Here is a 23,003-nt window from a genome sequence, read left to right as displayed (position 1 = left end):
CCTTTGCCATGGTAAAACTCACACAGCTGCTGCAAACCAGATGAAGTGCCTGCAAAGTTAAAAGATTCCTCAGCACCAAGCAGATGGCATCAGGTGAAAGGTTGCCACTGGATATGAACTCGGCACTAGAACTGGGGCAGGGATGGAGAAACATCCAAAATCAGGCGAGTCCCTGGCATCGCTCAGAGATGAGATTTACATGGTTTATTTTCCAGGCAATTAGGTTTGGAAATTGACACCATTTGCTACAAGGATTCAAATAAGTCCCTGAATGACTGCAAGACATTTTCCAGCAAGTTCACAGTGGTCAACACACAAGATGGCAACCAAAATGGCTGAAGTGTGTCCAGTGGCTGCATTTCTTTCAGTCCTCATCCACCCACATGCCTGATAACCTTCCTTTGCTCCTGTGGAGGGGGTGGGAGCAGATGGTCACATCAAGCTGGGACAAGAGCAAACAGGGCTGAAAGCCCCTCCTGGGGCAGCACTAAATTTGGTCTGAGATGCTCACATCACCTGGTCTCACAACCTGCAGTACTGGCATCCTACTGCCCCCCAGACAAGTGCTACAAGGAAGTTTAACTTGCTATTTAGCTAAGTTTCCTTTACCATCAGTTATAATTTTTAGTCCTATTGCCACTTGACAGAACAATTTATTTCCTTATTTCTCTGTAGCAACTTCTTATGTACTAGAAAAATGCATCTTCTTTTCCCTTTGTCTTCTCTTTTGAGATAAAACCAGAGCTTTTCAGTCTTCTCTTGTTAATCAGATGTTCTCCTTTAGAGACTCTACAGTTTGGAAGCACAGTTCTCAAAACTGGACACATTTCAGTAAAATATTACTAATGCCATGTAAAGCCAAAGGATTATTTTGAGTTTTGCAGAACAATCATGTTAATATGCTGTTTGTTTTCAATGGTGTAACACTATTGTTTCCTGATATTATTTAAATATTGCTCCTCTTGGGACTACACAGGTAATTGTTCCTACCTTTGTACTTAGAACTTAACTTATTGGAAAATGGCCTAAAAAGCATGTAAATCAAAATAATATGAACTTTAACCTTGACCTTCAACATGTCTGCAACTCCTTTGACATAAGAGTCTTTTAAATTCATTTTCTGTTTAAATATTTAACACTTTTTAGCCTGCTACTCCTTCTCTTACCACATGTAGTACCTACAGTTGATTACCTCCACAGGCATAAGATTTAAGAACACAGGCACACCTGGAAACAGGGAGAAGGCAGACATTGAGCAGGAAGGGCTTCTCTTCTTGCCAAGGAAAAGAAAGAACACCTTGACATGACTACAATCAGAAATTACTGGAATTACTCAAGAACTCTAAAGGCAGCCAAACACTTCCACTGATGGAAGCTGGACCAGTGCTTAGCATGAACTCTGTTTTTGTAACATTTCATTATAGCATACATATTGCTTTCAAGACTACCCACTGATGCCAGTGGAAACAGATGCCTTGCCCTTGCAAATCACTTCAAAGAATACAAACTCCCTGTCACTGCTCTCTAGTTCCCTCCCTTTCTCAGCAAGTGTCTCAGTTTTGTGGGAAAGTCCCCTTTTCCTAAAAGAACAAACCCAGTTCCACACTCTCACCCTCTGTCTCTAGAGCACTCACTCCAGACTTCCATCACCTTACTTTCACCAAATCCCACTCTATTCCTTGGCTAGCTGGCAAAGCCCTGGATGTGAGTGCTTGTGGGGCTGAGCTGTGCTGACCCCCTCAGTGTGGGAGGGGGGTGATGGTGCACATGACAGCTGCTCTAAAGCAGGAGGGAAGGCTTTCCTAGAGCAGGAATAAGTGTAGGAATAAGTGCATGTTTACCCAAGTCACAGAACTCTGCCCTGTCTTCCCACTGGACAGCCTTCTCCCTAACACATTCAAAGACTCCCAGAGGCAAGTAAAGCTTCCTAAACGGTCACAGTTCCCATATTATTCACATGAGAACTGGATTTTCTGAAAAATCATCTGTTTTTAAACTAATCTTTGAAGTCAAAAGCATAAAACTCTTAAACCACCATGCTCTTGTGATTCAGTTTTTAACCACTTGGCAAAGCCCCTCTTCACTCTCTATTTTACATTTCTTCAGTCACAACAGCAGGACAGCTATGGACCTTGCACCTGAAACTTCAACACTGAATAATGCTCCCAGGAGAGAGAAATTGTATTAGAAAATTACCAAATATCACGTTTAGGGAGAAGCAATTGTTGATAGTAAGGGGGCAAGTGCAGAAAGAATACACTGTAAGGAAAAGAGAAATAGAAGGAGGAAGTATTTCCCTTTTTATGTAATGCTGTAACTTCTTTAAACAACTGATAATCACTGGCCTAATGCTGTTGCCTTTGCATAATTCTTGATGATGTCTGTGCCTTTGGGACGTGTATATTTGAGAGTTAACTAATCAGAGTTCCTGTTTCTGGCCTCAAGTGCCAAGATGGTTTCCATACAGAACAGTGGGTTGAAAAATTGCATCTGCTTCAGTGATGACTGTCCCACACAAACACTGACTGGGTTGTGAAACCAGAGAAGTCATTCAGCTGTGTATATTTGAAACACCACTCTTATCTTGAATGTTGCCAAAGTAGCAAGATGATTGATTGGCTGGTGGTCCTCGTTCACTGGGAGGAAGTGAATTTTTGTTTTACTGCGGAGGTGATTCATTACACTGAGTCTCATTAGAATCTGGGGTCCTTCCACAGATTTCTAGCCTGACAACCTCTAATTATGGTTTTTATACAAACTGTTTTTAATAAGCACTACTAAATTTAAGTGCTAGTTACTGTTCCTAGGCAGGAAGAGCTATATAAGCAGGCTACATACTAAAATTATATAATTACACTTCCAATGTTTTCCTGACTCTGAGATCCCCATCTTACATGGGGGAGGAAAAGAGTTTTTATGCATATTTTCTTAGGTTTAAAACTCAAAGCCTTACCCCATCTGCTATCAGAGCAGGTCACACTGACATAACACATTCAAACACAGAGCTGGAGGCCTCAGACACACCAAGTTAATGTTTTCTCTAGAGCAAACTGTGTAATTGGTAAAAGCAACAGCCTTAACTTCTAGATAGCCACATCTGGAGTGTGGGAGAGAAATACACCCCCTGACAGAGAATTGTACAACTGTTTCCTAAAGCAGGAAACAGCAAGACCTGGGACTCTAAGTTCTGTTTTAAATGCCTTACAAGAATACTTGCAGTAACTGCAGGTACCTTTCCATGTACTCTCTCTATTTCTCCAGCTCCAGTTTCTTCTGCTCTTCTCATCTCCCACTCATCATTTCTCAGCCTATCCTGCACTACTGTACATTTATAAATATGCCATATACCCCTTTCATTCCCCACTTTCACTCAGAAACAGACAGATTTCTTTTTTATTGTTATATTTTTAATATAATAGATTGTCTAGGAAAGTCTATGTGACTTTCTAAGCCAACAAAGCAATGGGTCAAATTCAGCTCTGGATTGTCTCCCACAGATCCACTGGACTAAAACTAAGGAGAAATTTGGCTCCAAGCCTTTTGTTAGAAGAAGTTGATTATATTCACAAGTCATGTGAATGTAAAAACAAAATTTTAAAGTCATCCAGTAACATGGGGAGTATAACAGCACAAGCAAACATCTGAACATGAAGCAGATTAAACACGCAGCTGCCAAGGGCAATAAACTAATAAAGAAATGTAGATGCCTTTGACTTAGGCCAGACAGACATTTATTGGAAGCCAAGATTAGTAAGCCTTACCACTCAGAGTTACATGATCATCTTTGGAGGCACTCTGTGTTTCTTTTAACTGGATCTCTGAGCTCACATCCACTTTTCTTCCAGACAGCTCTAAATAGGCTTTGAGAGATGCAGGTACCTTGACTGTAATTGAACCTGGTAGAAATTTAAGTGAAAGCTAGTTAGTTTAGCCCTGAGATCAAAGCATGAAATAGTCCATTATTTCACTAACTTGAATCAAATCATCATTTGGTTGTGCTTTGTCAGGTTTTTTTTAAAGTCTTCAAAAACAGTAACCTCTTTTTTTTGGTCACTGAAAGGATAAATGAAAGTATCTTCATTTATCATAAACAGAGTATGTTACATATAGAAAATGGTATCACAGGATTTCCTTCACAGACAGGAAAATAAATAGTGACATACACTTCTAGCAATGTCTTGGTAGAGGATCTTATTACAGGAATTATCAGGGGAAGTAAATATAATAGATCTCACATTATGACTTTAAGTTCATCTTCTAGTTGTATATTGACATTCCAGAGCAAGGACAGAGCATCAGACTTGACAAATAACCCAGTCACTGTGTGGCACAAGATGAAAGAATTGTTCCTCTGGAAGGATGAGCTCTGCTCACTTACTGTGAACTCTAGCAATTGTCTTTGCTTTACTGCTTAGGGCAGCTGTTCACATCCTCCAACAGATGCAGTCTCAAAACTGATTTATCAGCTTAGACTATGCATCACTAAAATGTAAACTAGTAGCAAAACTGCAGCTTTGGTGGCCTGAATAATTCTACTTTGAGATTAAAACCAGAAATTCTGACTGCTGCTTCCCCTAAATATGTGCATCTATGCATCAGACCAAAGGCAGACACTGGGCCTCCAACCTGCCCACATTAGTCATCTTTGGAATAACTCAGTCACAAAGTCTGAAAGCTCTCTCCTACACATTAGATCAAAAACCTGAAAAATTCAGAATACGCTTCCTTTTTATGTGCTCCTTAGTTTTTGCTCAATTTCAACATTTAGAAAAACATAAAACAGTTTCTTGACATACATCCCAGAAGCTTCAGCAGAACATGGTAAGAATCACAGCTGAGTAGCACCAGAAAGCAACCCTGGCTAAGCAATTTAGACACAGCAGAATCACTTGCCTGTGACAGTTCTGATGAACAAATAACTTCCAGTATAATTTAGGCCTGCATTTTGCTGGATACACAAAAGCCTTAGAATAAGCAAGGGAAAAGGTCTTCATCTTTGGGTCCTCTTTGGAGAGTTGCTCAGTGATGACTCATAAAACCCGACACGCATGCAGCTCATTTATCACAAGTGGGACATTTTCTACACTGCAGCTGTCAGCAGTTATTCTGAATTTACAGGGTAAACAGAAACAGAACTTCAACTTTGCCTTTACTAAACTGTGCTGCCAGAAGAGATGGTAGAAAATATTTTGAAAATAACATTAATTAGCTTTTATTAAATACATTCCTCTTTTCTTCTAGCTCAGAGAGACATTAACTTAGCAAAATAAGCGATACTAAAGAAATAATATAAAAATAAACTTCTTTGTACTAATGAAGCCAAAATAGATTGTACAGAAGGATGCACAAATTACTTCAATTCATTGACACCATGAGTCCCATTTTGAGAAACCATTAGGTTTTAACAGGGCACAGGCTTTGTTTCACAGGAGACAGAAGTGGACCAAATACCACACTTAAATTAACCACCTGAAGTGTCTGACATGACATTAAAATAAAGTGTAGAAATGCTGCAGTGTGTTTTGGCTTGTTTTGGATTTTTTTGTTGTTGTTTGCATTTTGGGTTTTTTGGTGTTTTTTTTTCCCCAAACTAGGATTAACAAGATGTACTCAGGGCTCTGTAATTTACAGCATCATATGTTCAGAATGGCAAAACTATGAATTCAACTTTAGGTGTGAGCTTTTAACTAAGAAGAGAAATTTTAGCAAGTAAGCAGGAGAGAAAATGAAGGGAAAATGGTAATATAAGGCTCTCCCATTTTTGTTTTTCTCCATTCAAATTTTCATACTAGGACATTTCAGTCAAAAGGCAAGAAAAATACATGTATGTGTGTCAAGTTATCACTGCACATACAGCATCATGGAGAAAACTGTGTTCAAGGCAAAGGAACACTGCAACCCCAGTCAACTCTGCAGAATTCTGCTGGGCATATTGCCAGAAAAAACCAAAAACATTGAAAAACACAAACACATTTAGTCCATCTTAAGTATTCTTGTCCCTTACAGAGCTTATTGTATTTTAATAAATAAAGTATTTTAATAATATTTTAGTAACATTTTAGTGATTTTTTTACAGAGAGATAAAAAAGCCCCAAAACAAACCCTTATCTCCTTTTCTTTTACATCAAAATCCGCCAGAAAAAATATTTAATTTAGTTTGCTAACCTTTCTGGGATTTCAGATCCACTTTTCTTAATTGACTGACATAAACATCTATTGTCCCGTGATATGTAGAAGCTTTTAGACTTCCATCTGATGAATCTAAAAAACAAAAGAAAAGAACTTGTGCATCATTCACTCTTTTTAAGTAAACATTTGCCAGAATCTTTCTTTATACCTCAAACTGATTTTTATCAAGTCTTCTGTGTTTGAGAAGTATCATAATAATTTACAAACTGTCATCCCCCACTCAGGACTTTTTCAGAAAGCTGTTATTCTATCTCCCCACTCCAGAGCTGGGGCACACTCTGCTCCTCAGGCTGTTGCTCTGCAGTTCTGCATCTACAAGGGCCCAAATGCAGTGCACATCTTTCTACAGGAATGTCTTTGTGTGAAAATCAAGCACAAAACTTGAATATTAAGATCTCATTTAGTTTCCAAAAGAGTTCATTTGCTCAGACCCTGTGCAGGGAGAACTTCACCCAGGCAAGCTGCCCCATGCAGGAACCAAGCAGCTGCTCACTGCAGCTCTTGTTACACAGAATAACTGAACACAGGCTTTGTAAAGCCTGATTCACTACATCTGATTTATCAACAAATGTTTAATATCTGCAGGAAAACAGCATTTCTTCTGTGTCCTGGAATAGAGAGGCCTAAATTTTCTTTTATACCTTATTAGCAGAAATTTATGATCATAAAACTTTGCAAAGAAGCATTTTTACGAAGTCTTTCAGAAGCTTTAAGTGTACGCTTGAGTAGTCTTTATTTCAATGTATTCCCATTTTAAATACAGACTTCCACAATATTAAGTGAAATCCTGAAGAGTTTACTTTAAAACTACTGAACATGCTTATATCTCATAAAAATTGCAAAGCAATTATTTAAAAACCTAGAGGAGCATAAAAAAATTACCTTGGTACATGAACAAAAGGCAGTTACTGAGAGGTATTTTTAGAGACAATATTAGAAATTAAAATATTGGCAAGAAATCCCAAGGTACTGACAGAGACTGGCTTCTGAATATGCATAGAAAAAAACCCACCAGTCAAACTCTCAGAAGTAGCTAAAAAAATAAAACTTGAATAAAACTTCCCATTTTAAAAAGTATTAATGAAAGAATGAATTTGATTAATTAACAAGGATGTCTCATATTAACGTTTTATGCTTGCCATACAGTTTTAGCTCTAAGTAAACTCATCTGGAGCTTTCCTGATCCCAGATTTCAAGAACAGATGCCAAAGATCAGTGAATTGCTTACAGCAGCAAAAACACAGAAGAAAATCTTTATCCTACAGCTAAAGCTGATTTCTTTGGAGGGGAAAGTAATAAAGAAATCCCAGCTAATCCATACTTAGTCAGCTGAGAAACTGAGAAGGGCTTTGGCTAAAAAGAAAACATTAATAACTAGAATTGGATGTGAATGCTTCTGCCATTTCAAGACTGTACTAAAGAAGGTCTGTTTGAAATCTGAAAAAAGAAAATTAACTCTTCTTTAATAATGAAGAGTTTTGCTTGTCTAAGTGAAAATGAAATATTGATTTTTAACTGATGATTTTTTAAAAGGTTGTTCAGAATATTTGAAAAGTTAAAGTCATTAGAACTGGAAAACTTGACATGCACCAACCATTTAAATGCACTTTTAAAGCAGTGATCACTAGAAGTTTTCATGCAAAAGCTGTTTTTGCAGATATTCCCCATCAAATTTAGTAACAGCCAATTACTGACTCCACATAACCTTGAGAGAGATTTTGCTGGCAACAGAAACAGGAAACATCCAGCCTTTGACTCCTCTGCTTCAAACAGAAGCTATAATAAGTCCCTTTATCTGTTCTAGGCAGGAAGAAGAGCCTCCTGTGACAGGGCAGCAGCTCTCTCCAGGGAGAGCACAAACAGGGCACAAAGCCCCAGCTGATGGTGCTTCAGAGGGACAGCTCTGATCCACTGCAGCCTCTCTCTTCCCACTTCTCAAATGCAAAAGCAGCTCCTGTGAGATTCTTCCCAGTGGGAAGAGAACTTTTGTCAATCTGCAAGACTGAACAAAGTGTTCTTTCCTAGGTCTTCAATTAATAAATATTGAAATAAAAAGAATTCTTGTTTTGTGAGAGCCTGGACTGTGTTGGCAGAAGGCATCAACATGAACAAAGGATGCAGGAGGAGGGCAGGAGGGACAGGCTCACCAGGGCACAGACTTACCAGGAATGCCAAAAACAACCTTGAGGGAAATGAACACTTTTCCACTGAGGAACACTGTTTTGGGAGGGTGACTTGCCAGATTTTGACTCCCAGAGTACCTCACTAATACAAAGTTTCCTATGGCTGAAGAAACTTCAGCAGAGTTTCAAAACCATCAAGGAACTTGGCAGCACAAACCAAACACTAAACCTGACACTGCAAAACTGTACAGTAAACAATCTATGGAAGTAACAGGAAACATTTTACGGAAAAAAAAATTAATATGATTTATGTAACGGATGTTACAGATATGATATTATATGATACAAGTGTGTGGATACAATTAAGAATAACAAGAAACATGGACTTGTTCATCACTTCTGCCAAGTCCATAAAGATCCTGTTTTAAGTTTGTGTCTCTAACTCTTAACAAATAAAGGGGAATAAAACAAAAATGGATTTAAAATAAAGAGGCACAAAAGAGTTCCCAAATTTAAATAAATAAATATTTTAACAATGAAAAAATGACCCCATCCTAAGAAGTATAGGCTGATAGCATAAAATACATAACAAATAGTAATGGACACAATACATATTTTATGGTTATGACAGATCAAACCTAAGGCAATTTATTTTCAAATATATATCCAGTGCTAGCTGATATGGATATGAATAACTGAAGGTAAAAATAAGGAAAAAATGTGCAGCTTGAATTCTAACAGGGAAAAGGTTTTCTCCAGGTTTTTCAAGGGGAGAACAAGGACAAAGCCTTTTACTAGAAATGGAACAGATGGTCAGTCTTGTGCAGCTTTAGCTATTTAAGAATCTACTGGTACTAGAGAAAAAAGATTAAAAAAAAGGGCACAGTGAAGCAAGGTGTCCTTGGAAGGACAAAAGTCTTTATTAAGTTTTATGGAAATAAATAGAGCTTGAAGAATAAAACCAAAGTCACACAACTTGAGAAACACTGCACAAAAAAAGTGAAAGGCCTACAAGGGTAACATTTAGCATCACTTCTCCCTTCACTTTATCAGCCAAGCACTAAGAAAAGGATTCAACACAAGTGATCTTTACTTAGATCTAAGCAAAAATATGCTTCTCCTAATAGCACCTAAAGACTGACCTAGCTCATGGTAAAATCAGTGACAAAAATCAATCTGTATAGGAACACAAAATATTTATTATGATTTTATTACAGACTGGAGGATGCATGGAATTCCAAGGTATCTGAAGTGTGATGAAGATTGAATTCCTGCTTGGCTAGCTATCTAGTATTTCTTATTGACAGAAAGCTAACCAAGAAAAATTCTTGGTTTAGTTGATTGTTCTAAAACTGCCATATGTAAAGTACTATAAGAAACTGAAATTTATTCACTAAATATACCTCACTATTATTTAGAATTCACTAAATTGCACATGTTACTGAAAAATCCTCAGCAGTCCTGACCATACTCACCATGGGGACCTGGCAGAATGAATGATGCAATGCACAAAGCAAAGAAATCTCTCAAGAAAACAATTCCTCTCCTAACTAAATTATCCAGGCTATCCTTTTACCTACTAATTATCTATTTTCTATCCCAGTTTTAAATTATATCCATTAATTGTAAAGGCCATAGTCTCTTTTTAATAAATTACTCTGCTCCAAAATGCCCAAACAACCAATCCACCTGGCTTGCCTGGTTTGGAGAAAAGGAAGCTGGGGGGGGACCTCACTGCTCTCTGCAGCTTCCTGGGGAGGGGAGGGGCACAAGGAGGGGCTGAGCTTTTCTCCCTGGTGTCTGGTGAAACCTTGCATGGCAATGGTTCTTTTTTAGGAAGGATTTTTTTACAGAGAGAGTGGTCAAACACTGGAGCAGGGTTCCCACAGAAGCTTGTGCCCCAAGCCTGTGAGTGTTTAAGAGCCCCTAAACCAGACACTCCAACTCTTGGCCAGGCTGTTGGACTGCATGATCCCTTCCATCTGAAATAAGGGACAAAGCCTTCAGCAAACTGGTTGAGCAGGAGGTGTTCTCACATTTTTAGAGTTGAAAGTCTGGATCTTCAAAGTCTTTTACCTTTAGAAAAATCTATAAAAACACCAGGGACCATGGTGCTCTTTAGAAAAAGATGAAGTCTATCTAGTGCTGTCAGAATTGATATCTGAAAAATAAAGTTTCTCCAACAGTAAGAGTGTCTCAATGCTGAAGCTGAACCTGGTTAGTTAAGGAAAATCATCATCATCTGTTGATGGAAAAAGCTACCTCCTATATTAAGAAACCTTTATTTAAACAGTCTTCATACCCTATGAGTTTATTTAAGAGAAGGAAAAACAGCATAGCAAGTTTAATTTAATTCTGTGGTTTAATGACTAACCCATAAGAATGTGTCTTGCATTCATTTTCCAGGAATGTTAGTATAGAGCTCTTAGAAACATAGGAGTTGCTACAGTCCCTGAACACATCTTAGAGATGGTCCCTGAAACATGCTTAGTGAGTGACTACACTTCACAGCATCAGCACAAGTCTTCAAGGTCTGGGCCTGAGGAAACCTTCCTACATTCAAAAGATACATGAGCCTTCAATTTTCTGCCATAGCAATAATTAAAATTTGAGTTTCTCACTTTGGTGTTTGTGTGCTATAAAATACTCTGATATAAGGTACACCATGACTGATAGCTCTGAGTTGTCCTGTCATATAAATGCCCAGGTTCCCAATAAAAGTTTTATAAGCTGTTTTCATTTCTGAAGGGAAAACTATTGGCATAATAGTTTGGAAACACTGATTTATCACAAGCCTTGCCATCACCTCCCCAGACAAGTAATACATCTATGATTAGCTTCCTGATATAAAAAGTAAACATAGCTAATCACTGACAGCAATAAGAGAGAGAACTACAGTAAGGGCACAACTGCATTTGATGTAGACTTAAGAATTTTCTCAGTCCTTTTATTCCATCAATATCTAAAACATGACAGCTAGACTCAGCCTCACTTGTGCAAAGTCCAGCAGCTACTGGGCATCAAGGGAGATCTTGTGCCTTGCCCAACAACATAAGGCTGAGTTTGGAAAGGGTCTTATTCAGCCACACTTGTGAGTGCTACTCCTGAAAAGGAGGCAAAAACATCTGTGTGGAATCACCTCCTTTTTAATTCCCCTGTGAATATTTAGCCTTTAGAAAGGAGAAGGGAAGAGCAAGAGAGAAAGAGAAGGCAGAACCTACCTACTGAGATACTCCCTCTTTTGGTCTGAAGGTTGGTATTACCTATAATGAAAAGTGGAAAAATGTTAAAAACATTATTGAAACATAGTATTTATTTATTATTAATATTGTTGCCTTACAAACAAAAGTCTCAACCTATGTGGGTAACAATTAAGTGATTCCAGATAGGAAAAACATTGAGTAAATTCAAAGACACCACCTGGATTTGAGGGAGAAAAAAACCTGGAGAGAGATATGCAAGGATAATGCACAATATTGCCTTACTTACAATTTTTGTGAATTGCTCTGATGCCTGCAACAGCACTACAGAGGATTTAAGTTCAATTGCATGAATAACATTCAATTTATTATTAATTATTTTATAATTTATTAACATGCAAACAGTTTCTATTTTCCTCTTTTATATACCTATACCCCATCTCTGCTGGAGGGAATCTTGTGCTATTTGCAAAGGCAACTTCCTGGATCCACTGAACACTTCCACTCCCTCCCAACTTACTCTTGTGCATGAAAACCCCTTGTCAACATTTCCACTGACTTCTGTTGGAGTATGTTAGGCAAAGTGGAGAACATCAAACAAAGTATGTAAGGCACAAAATGTAGAATGGCCTTCTACTGAACTTGTACCACTTTAAACAGGCACAGGTGTTCCAGCCTCAAAAATTTCAAAATACTTATTCTGCCCTTTCAACTACAACATCAAGAGCATCTGGAAGGACAAAAGATGTACCTTGTAACAGAAGAGACATCTATACTATTAACAGTCTAATTAAATTGCAGAAACTTCTACATTTCCATGCATCAATGTGTCACAGAAAATGCTCTAAATTAAAAACCAAACCACACTATTTCATCCCTGCCATTCTCTCATCCTCCCAAGAGAAAGAATGAAGACTAAGGCTGATCACAGAAACTGAGTGCAGTTTAGCAATACACAGTAGCCATGATTTTCAGCTCTTTCAGGAGAGATTTTAAAAATTGCAGATGGATTAAGCTCTACCCTATCTTGTGTAATTACACAGTAGCAAACAGCCATTAGGGCAGAGTGCATTCCACTGTATATGACCTGTATTTTTCTTAGTGGTTCATGGGCTGAAAGCTAGAAAAGCAGCCTATCATCAACAGTCTTAAATTCATCATTTCAAGTATATATTGTACAAAATACTTTGGAATTCTAAAAATCAGAGCAGAAACAAAAGCATTTTCCAATGACCTTGAAAGACACTTGGCTTCACTCTTTACTGTTTTAAAAAGGCATGCTATAATTATCCCATCCTTTTCCTCATTTTATCATGACTGGCACTTGGTTTGGTACAGCCTACAAAGAGACCTGGGGTTTTGTCAGCCAGCAGTGCCATGGAGCAGCTGAAGGTAGATCATATTCTGTCAGCACATACCCTTTGTTCTTTGTTTTCTGGGGGTTTTCTTTCCTGTTCTGGTAAGCAGATCCTTGAAAAATATTCAAGGTGTAGAAATCAAACTCCATTTAGATACACACTTATATGGCAGAATCACCAATGCTGCACAACGTCAACACATTCTGTGAGGCTGCACTTGGAATATTGTGTCCAGTTTTGTGCTTTCAAGTCCAGAATGACACTGGTGTACTTAACTAAGGCCAGAGAAGGCCATTGAGAAGATCAGGGACCCAGAACAAGCTAGAGATGCTCTGAGACCATGTTTGTTTTGCTTTAAAAGGGGAAGGCTGAGAAGGAGTCTTCTTGTGGCCTTCAACTACCTAATGGGAGGGTATAGAGAAAAAAAACAACATTCTTCTCACGGTAATGCAGCAAGAAGGAAGAAGTAGCAATAATGGATACAAGTGGTAATGGAAATTATGATTAAAAAAGCTTTTTTCCCTAACAGAAAAATAATTCGTGAGTGGACCAAGATGTCCAGAAAGGTCATACAAACTCTGGACTTGAAAATACTCAAAGCTCAACTAGACAAAGCCTTGAGCAAGCTTGGTCTAACTGAGCCTACTTTAAACACTAGCTGTGAAGGAATCTGATATCTAATCCAAATTTAAACTAGATTTATAAAATAAATTAATAGTTACTGCAACTCAACCCAAGACTTTGGGGCTGCTGCAAAGAGGGGTGTCCTGTTTCTCCCATGTACCCCTTGGTAAAAAAGGTTCACAGTAATGTTATTGGCTCTTGGATAAAGAAGAAAATCCTCAGGATCAAATTTCTTTTTCAGGTGTCAACTCAAAAGCTTAATAGCACCTGACATCTCTAATGCCTGTTACAGAAGCTGATGAAAATGACCCAAAACAAACTCCTTTCAAAACAATGCATTACTCACTTGCCAGAGGAGAATGAAGCATGCAAATGAGCAGCTGTGAAAGTTTGAGCTCTACCAGTGTTGTGACATTACAGCCTGAGTTTCAACCATAAAATGTGTCTCAGATAGGGCAGCACAGATTTTACAAAGTTAACTTTTATTTTTCCAGTGCAAAAGCAATGAAACCTAGCTTATTTTTGTGCACGATGTGCTGATTTGATGCCATCCATAGTGTTAGCTGTAGGGAAATGGTGACTTTACTTGCCCAAGAAACAATCTGTTCAGGTGCTTACAGACAAAACTATTGCAATTGAGCTATCTCAAAAACCAGAAGTGAAAGTAACCATTTTTTCCTAGCAGAAATTTATAGGAGGAGTTATCTTATCTTGTCTGCTAAAATGTGTTTGTATGTGTACCTTAAAAGCCTTGGCTCTTACTATTAAACATGATTGGGGAACATGATATTTTACAGAAAATATTTTTTCTCAAAAAATAGGGTAAAGTTACCAAGCTAGCTAAAATAACATTAGGTGTTCCAAGCCCATTTAGTAGAGAGGTCATAAAAATAATCCTGAAGTAACACAAGAAATGTCTGCATAATTTGGATACAATTCTATTTGTTTTCACATTGTTCTTCAGTTTAATGGCAACAGGCATTACTGAAGAAAGTAAGCTATTAACTACAGCAGTTATGATTTCATTTTGTAACTAGAAAATAAGAATTAACTCTTGGATGTGCACAAAGACCTGAACCTGCTCACAATTTGATCACTCTACAATATCATTATACTGTATAAAGTTAGAAAAAGCCAAACCAGCACAGCTTATCAGACAGAAGTTCCAGAAATAATACAAGCCTACATTTTAGAAAAATACAACAACAGGAGAAAAAGCAGCTTATTTCTGTCAGTGCATGCTAAAATTAACTTGACCTAACAGGTTTAGAAACCATTCTCAAATTTAATATAAATGGACAAAGGAGTTGCTCCTTCAAGGGAGAAAAGTAATTTCTCAAGCAAGATGACAGCATAATTTCTTAGCAATTGTAGCAAATTCTTTTTAAGGGATATAGCTGAAAATCTGGAACTCTGACAGAGCTGAGTAAATTTTCTTTGTACATCTTCCAGTTTGTTTTACTCAATGCTAAATCACCACAAATGCATTATAGCACAGTCTGAATTCAGTGGGAGTTTTGTTAAATTAAAAAACCACACCAGATTTGAACCTCAGCTGCTGCTTAAATAAAATACTCTGTAGTTTATTAGTTTTAGATCTAGGGGAAGGACACCAAAGGGTGGATGGTTTAGAGACTGCTAAGAAGTACTAAGAACTTCTTCTAAAAACAGAAACTGTCACCACTCTTAGTTTAAGGTGCCAGAAAGCACACAGGCTATTTCTAATAAAAACTTCTAATTATGACTCTCTCCAACAATAGTTCTTAGTAGATGTTCTAAGAGTTGCTTCTCCTATGAAGAAAATAAAGGATGGGGAGAGGGGAAGAGAAGCCTGCTGACAACTTTTAGTATCATTTTCATTGCTGAATTTTAGAATATTTTGATGTCCTTAGTATGTGTGACATTTCTTTCATATAATGTATGCTTTTTGCTCTTAGTAAATGTGCTTATGAAACTGTTTTCCAAAATACAGTCTGCTAGGTGGCCAAAAATCAATTAAGTCTCTAAGAGAAACAGAACTGTTTTGCTTGTATACTGTGCACAGCTGATTTAGTGATGGTCTAGTGCATTAGTCCATTTGTTACTGTAAACATTACTGAACACCTTCAAAACAGTTTAATTTGTGACAGATTTCCTTCTTACCATGAACACTTCCCAGCATAATATCACCAGATTCTGAAGAGAGAGATGCTGATTCTGCATAGAGATATTTGGTTTTCAGCAGCCCATCTTCAGTAGATATATTGATGGTTGTCCCCTGCAGCTTCTCTATATTTACACTCTAGGAGAAATAAACATAATCAAAAATTTGTCAACACAGCTTGAAAAAGCAGTGGGAAGTAACACTGTTAAGACATAAAACAAATGGAAAGCAGTTGTTGGAGCAGGACAAATGGAATCAGGTTCTTAGCTAAAAGGTATACAAGACAAAACAAAAACCTTTTCATCCAAGAGCTCTGACTTAAAAACCAATGATTCTTCACAACATTCCCATGAGTTATTACATTCACAGTTCAAGTGAAGAACCCAAGTAGACACAAACAGATGAAAAAAAGCTAAATTTAATATTAAAAAATTAAGCACTTCATTTTGTAGAGCAAAATGAAGGATTAACTTTAATTATGCAGATTGAATCTTCATACAGCATTATCACACTTGGAGCATTGGTGATCAATTTTCTGCCAACACAAACTGAAACATCCTCTGTCTTTGTTACATACAGCTATTTATGAAGATTTTTAACTGGCTTAATTTGTAGATATATCTTCGGTGAAGGTTTGCAAAAAAGCCCCACCCAGCTGCCCTTTTTCTCAGTACAATTCTCCTATTACCTTGGTTACTCAGGCTTCTATTCTTGGACTTAAGCCTCAAGACATACAAAGCCACAAAAAACCAGGGATAAGATCTCCATTTCTACTTCTTTTCAATAGAAACAGAAAGGATAGAACATGAAAGTTGCACTATGGATTTGGGAAATAAAAGGTGACAGATGAGATTATTTATGTAAAAGTGATGAGCCACATGATATAATGTCAATGTATTTGAGCAAAACAGAACAATTCACATGCTTGTGCAACAACCATATGAAAATGAATTCTGTTCTGTTCAGTTAAATTTGGTTTATGATGGAAGAATGCAATAGTTCATACCTGAACCCCCACTCAATTTGTTTTTATTTTGCTTACGGAGACTTGCAGTGAACTGCACAAAACCCTTATTCATTACATGAAACAATACATGGCTTTCTAGATAAACGTGTACCTCAGCCAAATTATTTTTAAATCCTCCTTGTCATTTTAGCATTGCCATCTTGTGCAAAAAAAGTTAATAAACAAAATAAGTCTGTCGACCCTTCCAGTCTAATACTATATAAAGAATAAGCTAAGGATGAAGCAAGAGATTTTCAGACAAATAACTACTAGCGTTGCACAAACTCAGTGCTGCATTGTATCCCAAAAACTGAGCTGAAAAGGCTGCTTTAGTATGGACTCTATGACAGCCAAATTATACTGTGGCCTTAGCCATCCATTCATGCTGAACTGCTAAATTATAAAATTACAGAATGGACTACTGGCTTAAGACTTGTCCCATGATGCTGCAATACTGGCTAGATCTCCAATAATTTAGCAAGACACAATAAACTTTAAGAAAATCAAAATGCTATGCATAACCTATGGTAGAATTGGAAATATGTGACAGTCCCTGCCTACAATCACTGCAGGTGCTGCTGCTTAAAACTGTGTTACACATAGAAACAAAATTCAGTATCAAAGCACAACTTGTCACTACTGAACACAGGGTTTTAATCTCCTACTGCTTGCAACAAAACCCTAATAACCGGAGATCTTAAACACCAATTTACATTGCATCTGTCCTAGGGATGCCTAGGACATCATCCCCCTCCCCACCCCGCATGGCCAAGTGCAGACCTGCTGTGACACGTGGCCACAGCAGCAGGTACAGGGACAGGCACTCTCATTTTAGGCTCCATGACCTGACCTGCTCTAAGAGTTCAATGGCTTGCAAAGAACATTCCCCATTTCCCAGGGCCGTCACTGATATCAGCACAAGGAAAATAGTACAAAGCACACTTGAAAGGGAAGGAATAAAATAAAAATGTCTGCATAGTTTGGATACAAACTGGCTGCCTTGTGGCGTTCCTAACCAGGCAAAGGGAAGTTCAAAAGGCTACCTCTCTTCCTAGAGAATGCAAGTTTTAACTCTGTTTACAATAAAACACTTAATTTTTAAATAAAGTAATATATCTAAATAATCTCACCTACCAACTCATTTACCAGCCTCAACTACCCTCCTTAAAATTGCACAGTAATAAAGAGTTGTCTCAGCTCCAGATCAAAAGAAGTTACTATAAACAATAAAAGAAAAACTACCAATATAAAGAACATTTGTTTCAGAACAACCCAAATCAGGGTAGGGCATGGAGGAAGGGGAAGTCACACTGCTCAAGTATAAGAATAAAAAAGTATTTTAGATGGGGAAAGCATGGAAAAATGGGATTGCTTTTCAATGAAAATAAATGTTTTCAATCCCAAGTTCTTTAATTCTTGTGGATTTTTGGCAAAACATAGATGTCTGGCTCAACAAAGTAAGTGTTATAGAAAAGTCTCCATGGCACAGATTAGCTAATAACTCCCCAGCCAAACAAATTTCTTTATTTTTGTCCATTGAACCACCAGATCTTCTGGAAAAAATTCCTTCCTTTGGGCATAGAGCCTTGGGGGTTGCAGTTCCTGAAACTTGACCACATGCTCAAGTTCCATAAGTCAGACTGAGAAGGTTTTACACCTGAACACATTTTCAAGATAAAAACTAACATCTTGCTATGTTTAAATAAGACATATACAATTCCTTCTCCACATATTCCTGCTCTTGGCCTTCCTTTTTGTGCTGTCATTGTTCAAATGCTTTACTAGTGCCTTCTCCCACTTCCCTCCTTAAAAAATATTCTCCATTTCTCAAGTGCTTTGTGCCTTTTACCACATCCTCTCCCTCCCCACCTCCAGGAGGGGGCTGGAAATGCTGACAGAGCCACAATTACATAATAATGACTGCAACTGATGGAAGAAACATCTCATACCAACACACAGAGGAGGCATAAGGCTGACTGATTATTAACAGAGGTGGCCAGTTGAGAAAAGAAATCTGTCCTTCCTAACCACACTACAAAGTCTGTTAGTGAGAAGTTCAATAGCACAAGCCAAAATATTGTTCTGTAGCTGTGAATTCGTGCTAAAATGACTCACTTCACTCAAGTTACTACAGCTTTACAACTCTAAGATTGACTTCTTGTAATATTACATACTACATACAAATATTTATGATCACAAAGAAGCACTTCAACTTAATCTGTATGACATTTGTTTTATTGTTTCAGAAGGATGATCTTTCTGAAAAGAGCTAATTTTTTAAAAAGCATTTAAAGGCTCAAAGTAAAACAATTTTCTGAGCTATATTTTCCCATACAGATACAATTATTACATTACATTTATTACATAAAAGTCTAACACCCACTTCCAAAGAAACACAGATAAATTAATGCTGACAGTTTTTGGAAAATCCAGTGTGAAGTTGCTTAGTTTACAGCAGGACACTAAGAACAGCTCACAGCTGGCTCTAGGTAAGTGAGCTGATCTGGGAGCCCAACCCACAATGTGTACAGCACTGCCAAACAGCACTTCACAGAAGTGACCTTGGATGCCTGGAAATCACTAGTTTGGTCTCAGATCTATCCATGGCAAGGGAGAGTTACCCCCACTCTGATTCTTCCCAGGGCTGCTGGTTTAAAGGCTGCCTATGGATTCTGCCAGAGCACAAATCCAAGCTACTCCCAGCCTCAGCCTGGCTCCACATGCTCACACAGCAATACCTCAGATGCAATGAATCCTACTGCAAACACCTGCATGGACATTGCAATACCTAAGACCAAGACTGCAGGGATTTTAGCTCTGCATTACTTTAAATAAAGGAGAATTGCCTGCTTATGTCAAGAAACAAAACCAGAGTAGTTTGTGGTTAGTCTCATACTGCCATCTACTGAAAAAAACCAAGCTAGTTCTCTACAAATCTGTTCTTCTGTTTGTGATTCTTCCCACTGCATCTCATAGCAAGATTACCTGTGATTTTATTTCCTCAGCTGCAAAGAAGACTGCAAAACTTTCTACTCTTCCATTCTTATGTAACACTAGAAGTGTATAACATTTACAAATATCAAGCCACTATCCACTAAAACTCCTGAGCCTCCTGCAGAGTCCAGATGCCTACATATTAGCCAGGGAGGAAGATTAAAAATGTTGTGAGGGGTCTACATAATTAAAGCTGATGGGTTGTATCAGTAGAACAACCTCTGTACCGATGGAATGACCACACACTTTCTCCTGCTTTCTGTGGAGCCCATTTATCAATCCAAATCAAGCACAGGATAACATAATTTAACAGACAAACTTAAGAAACAGCAAAATTACAATGAGGTTTATTCCTTAGCACATTCTTTGAATTTTGTCTTTTACAAAAAACGAGGAGAATAAGCCATTGAAGAGAAAGTTTTACTTCCTACTTACCCCCTTTTCTGTTGCACAAATATCTGTATTGCCATGAAGTGTTCCAAGACCAATTACTTTGCCACCATTTGTCCGTATATCTATTTTATGGCTCTGAAAAAAGTTTAAAAATCATACAGTTAGGATAACCATAACTAGAAAACCAGTTATCTTGTTTTTCAAGTTGTACCACATGAATCACTGGAAGCCTTAGTCCTGAAGGCAGAACCAGATTCTACGGTGTTTCACTGTACACAGATTCTAATTAGAATTGTTTTGCATAAGGCAAATGTCCAGTTTTTAATAAATTAGACACGTTTCAAGTAACAACTGCTCTATAGCACTTACACCTTCCAGCTGTTGCTGCATACAACCAACAAGAGGAAAAAAATACAGAAATACACATAAACTAATCTCAAAAAACTAAAAAAACCCACCAGGTCTTGATAATAAAATATAGTCATTTGTAAAAGAGAAAAAAATCTTTTAAAAATCAGATTTAAATAAATAGATTGTTCTTATACAGTAACATGATGAATTAAATGTTGCAATCTGCCATCACAGTTCCTTTGAGGCAGGTACACCATGCTTGTTATCAGAATAATGGTTAAACAGCAAATCCTCCAAACATGTAACTTGAGGAGAATATGGGAACTTGCAAGATTGGAAAAACTAGTGTATAGCAAGGGCTCACCAGTATGGCCACTTATAGTTCAGTAAAAATAAAAAAAAAACAAACAACCAAAACAACATAGACACTAATTCCCTCCATCCCAAATCATTGGAATATCTTCCTAACCAAAAAACAAGTAGGCTTTCAGAGGTAGGCATCTCTAGAGACACCTAACAGCAGGATTTGCTGAGAGAAGATCCCAGTTACAATGGCCAAGCAGCTTTTTCACTAAGAGGAAATATTCCACCAGCTGAAAGAAAAAAAGCACTAATTTTTCAAAGGGCTTCTCTAAGCAAGGGAGAAAGGTTTGAATAAGGAAGAGGCAAAAGGCTGTCAAGACCTTAACAGATGTAGGAGGAAAACCAGAAAAATTTGTTCAGAAGAAGAGAAGGACAGTGGTGCAGGAGGAATGAGGCTCAGACATGGTGTGTGCTGAGGAAGCACAGCAGGTCTTCTGCCAGGGTGAGCGAGATGCCTGGAAATTCTTATCACCAGCAGAGTCAAAGAGTCAGGAGAAACTGAGGAACATGGAACCATAATTAAAGGGTCTCCATGGTGGCACTGTCACAATAAGCACAACAAAAAAATAATTGAAAAGAAGTATTGCTTTCTCAATCAAGAATTTGTGAATAATTCACACTCTGAAGAAGACCAAAATGCCAAAACTGTGTTTTGGAATTACTGTTGCTATTAGTTGACCTAGAGACTTAGAAGGGATAAGGTGAACTGAACTTCAAGCAATTAAAAAACAACCATCACCCAAACAAAACAAAAAAATTCAATGAAACCACCCTCAACAAATCTCACTGGCTGGGTAATGTCTACCACAGCAAAACTGCCAGATAAAATCCATTAATAAGCCTCACAGAGACTCCCCCTTTCTGTTCAATTGCTAGTATGCATGATTAAGCAAAGTAGAGGTCAAATCCCTAAGTCTTTTGTAAAGACACTATAGATTGTATATATAAAAAAAAAGCTTTTTTAAAATTACAATTTATACTAAACTTCTTGCAAATTATGAAAATTAGCAGTTGTGAAGCTGTTTGCTGGTGCTCTTGAATAATCCCTACATGACCAGATTTTTTTCATTTAAAGTCATTTATCAACAATCTTTTCTCTCTCCTGTAAAGAAAGGCTCTCCTGCTTTGTTAGCTAATGAGGTTTGTTTATAGCAGTGAACCAACACTAAAAGAGCTTTAATCCATCCAGGGGAGGGCACTATCACTTCAGTTTGCTCAGTAAAGCAAATTCCCAGAAAGGGAATCAGCTCTTATGCTTCACTTCAGCATCTGGTCCACAACATGTTTCGCAGTTTTGGAAAAACTCTGAAGGCTAATACTTCTTTTTCTCTCAAATAATTCTGCTTCTCTGATAATACAGAGTATAATTCCTGAAGCTTTATTAGAAAAAATTAGTTCAGTCACCTCACCAGAACTACAGTAATTAAAAACAAGATTAGACTAAAATCCAACTCTTAATTTTTAAAATTCAAGATATTTCACATCTTGGATTGTATTTGAGACAAGATTCCCAGAAGGGAAGTTAGCAGTCTTTCCTCAAAACCATCTTTTCCCGTGACACCACGAAAAATTCTTGATGTGCTGGCACGATTACTGTCACTATTACTGGCCAAAACCACCTTGTTTTCCTACTATGCAGTTTCTCATGCACTGTTGTTGTCATTATTGCATAGCATAATAATTTTTAATGAAAAGTTTAGATGGGCATGACATAGTACTATTAACTTGTTAGATTTTAGTTACCTTTATTAGAGTAAAATGGTCAATTACACAGAATCTGGAAGGTTCAAGCTGTCTATAGCTCCCCACCTGTAGAGCACACCTAGCTCTATTGTATATTACATCCCTCCCTAAGCTCAGTTTTCCCTATGACTGTTAGAAAATCATTCATTACCACAATAGAGAAAAATGTTGAAAAATTTTCCGTATCTCAAAAAATTTGGCCCTTCTTTTAAATTTATACAAATTCCTGCAGGTTCAATCCCAAACAATCAAGTGAACTTGATTCCAAATAGCACCTAAGTCAGATAAATTGTGATTAATTTTACAACAGCTTATGTCAGCAAACTTGAAGCCTTAAGACTGAAAAAACAACCTCGTGCCTATGATACATACAGTATATATCAGATATTTCAGTCAGGTATTTTGGACATTTAATGTGTAACTTCTGATTGAAAATTAACTTAAAGGGATTGTCAATAGCTCTGATATACCAATTATTAAAAAACAAAAAACCACACACATACAAAAAAAATCAGC

At 37.5% G+C, this 23,003-nt stretch overlaps 1 protein-coding gene across 2 annotated transcripts in view; it reads right to left on the bottom strand.

The window, feature by feature from the left end:
• FAM185A (family with sequence similarity 185 member A) overlaps positions 1-23,003 on the bottom strand; it is a 35,179-nt gene that overhangs the window by 5,599 nt on the left and 6,577 nt on the right. Inside the window, exons 3-8 of one of the 2 annotated variants that reach the window (XR_010363424.1) lie at positions 20,073-20,165; positions 15,637-15,775; positions 11,534-11,575; positions 6,166-6,261; positions 4,894-5,162; positions 3,760-3,896 (exon numbers count right to left, since the gene is read on the bottom strand). Coding sequence is in view for 1 of the 2 variants with exons in the window: in XM_064421957.1 (XP_064278027.1) it covers positions 3,762-3,896; positions 6,166-6,261; positions 11,534-11,575; positions 15,637-15,775; positions 20,073-20,165 (505 nt within the window). In the remaining variant the exon portion in view is untranslated. Of the gene's footprint in view, positions 1-3,759; positions 3,897-4,893; positions 5,163-6,165; positions 6,262-11,533; positions 11,576-15,636; positions 15,776-20,072; positions 20,166-23,003 lie in introns of those variants that run through there. The other variant, XM_064421957.1, reaches the window with a different exon arrangement.

The sequence above is a fragment of the Passer domesticus genome, chromosome 5 (genome assembly GCF_036417665.1).
Source record: "Passer domesticus isolate bPasDom1 chromosome 5, bPasDom1.hap1, whole genome shotgun sequence".
Classification (NCBI taxonomy): Eukaryota; Metazoa; Chordata; class Aves; order Passeriformes; family Passeridae; genus Passer; species Passer domesticus.
The sequence above is the reverse complement of the archived record's forward strand: the minus strand, read 5'-3'. Positions and strand labels throughout refer to the sequence as shown.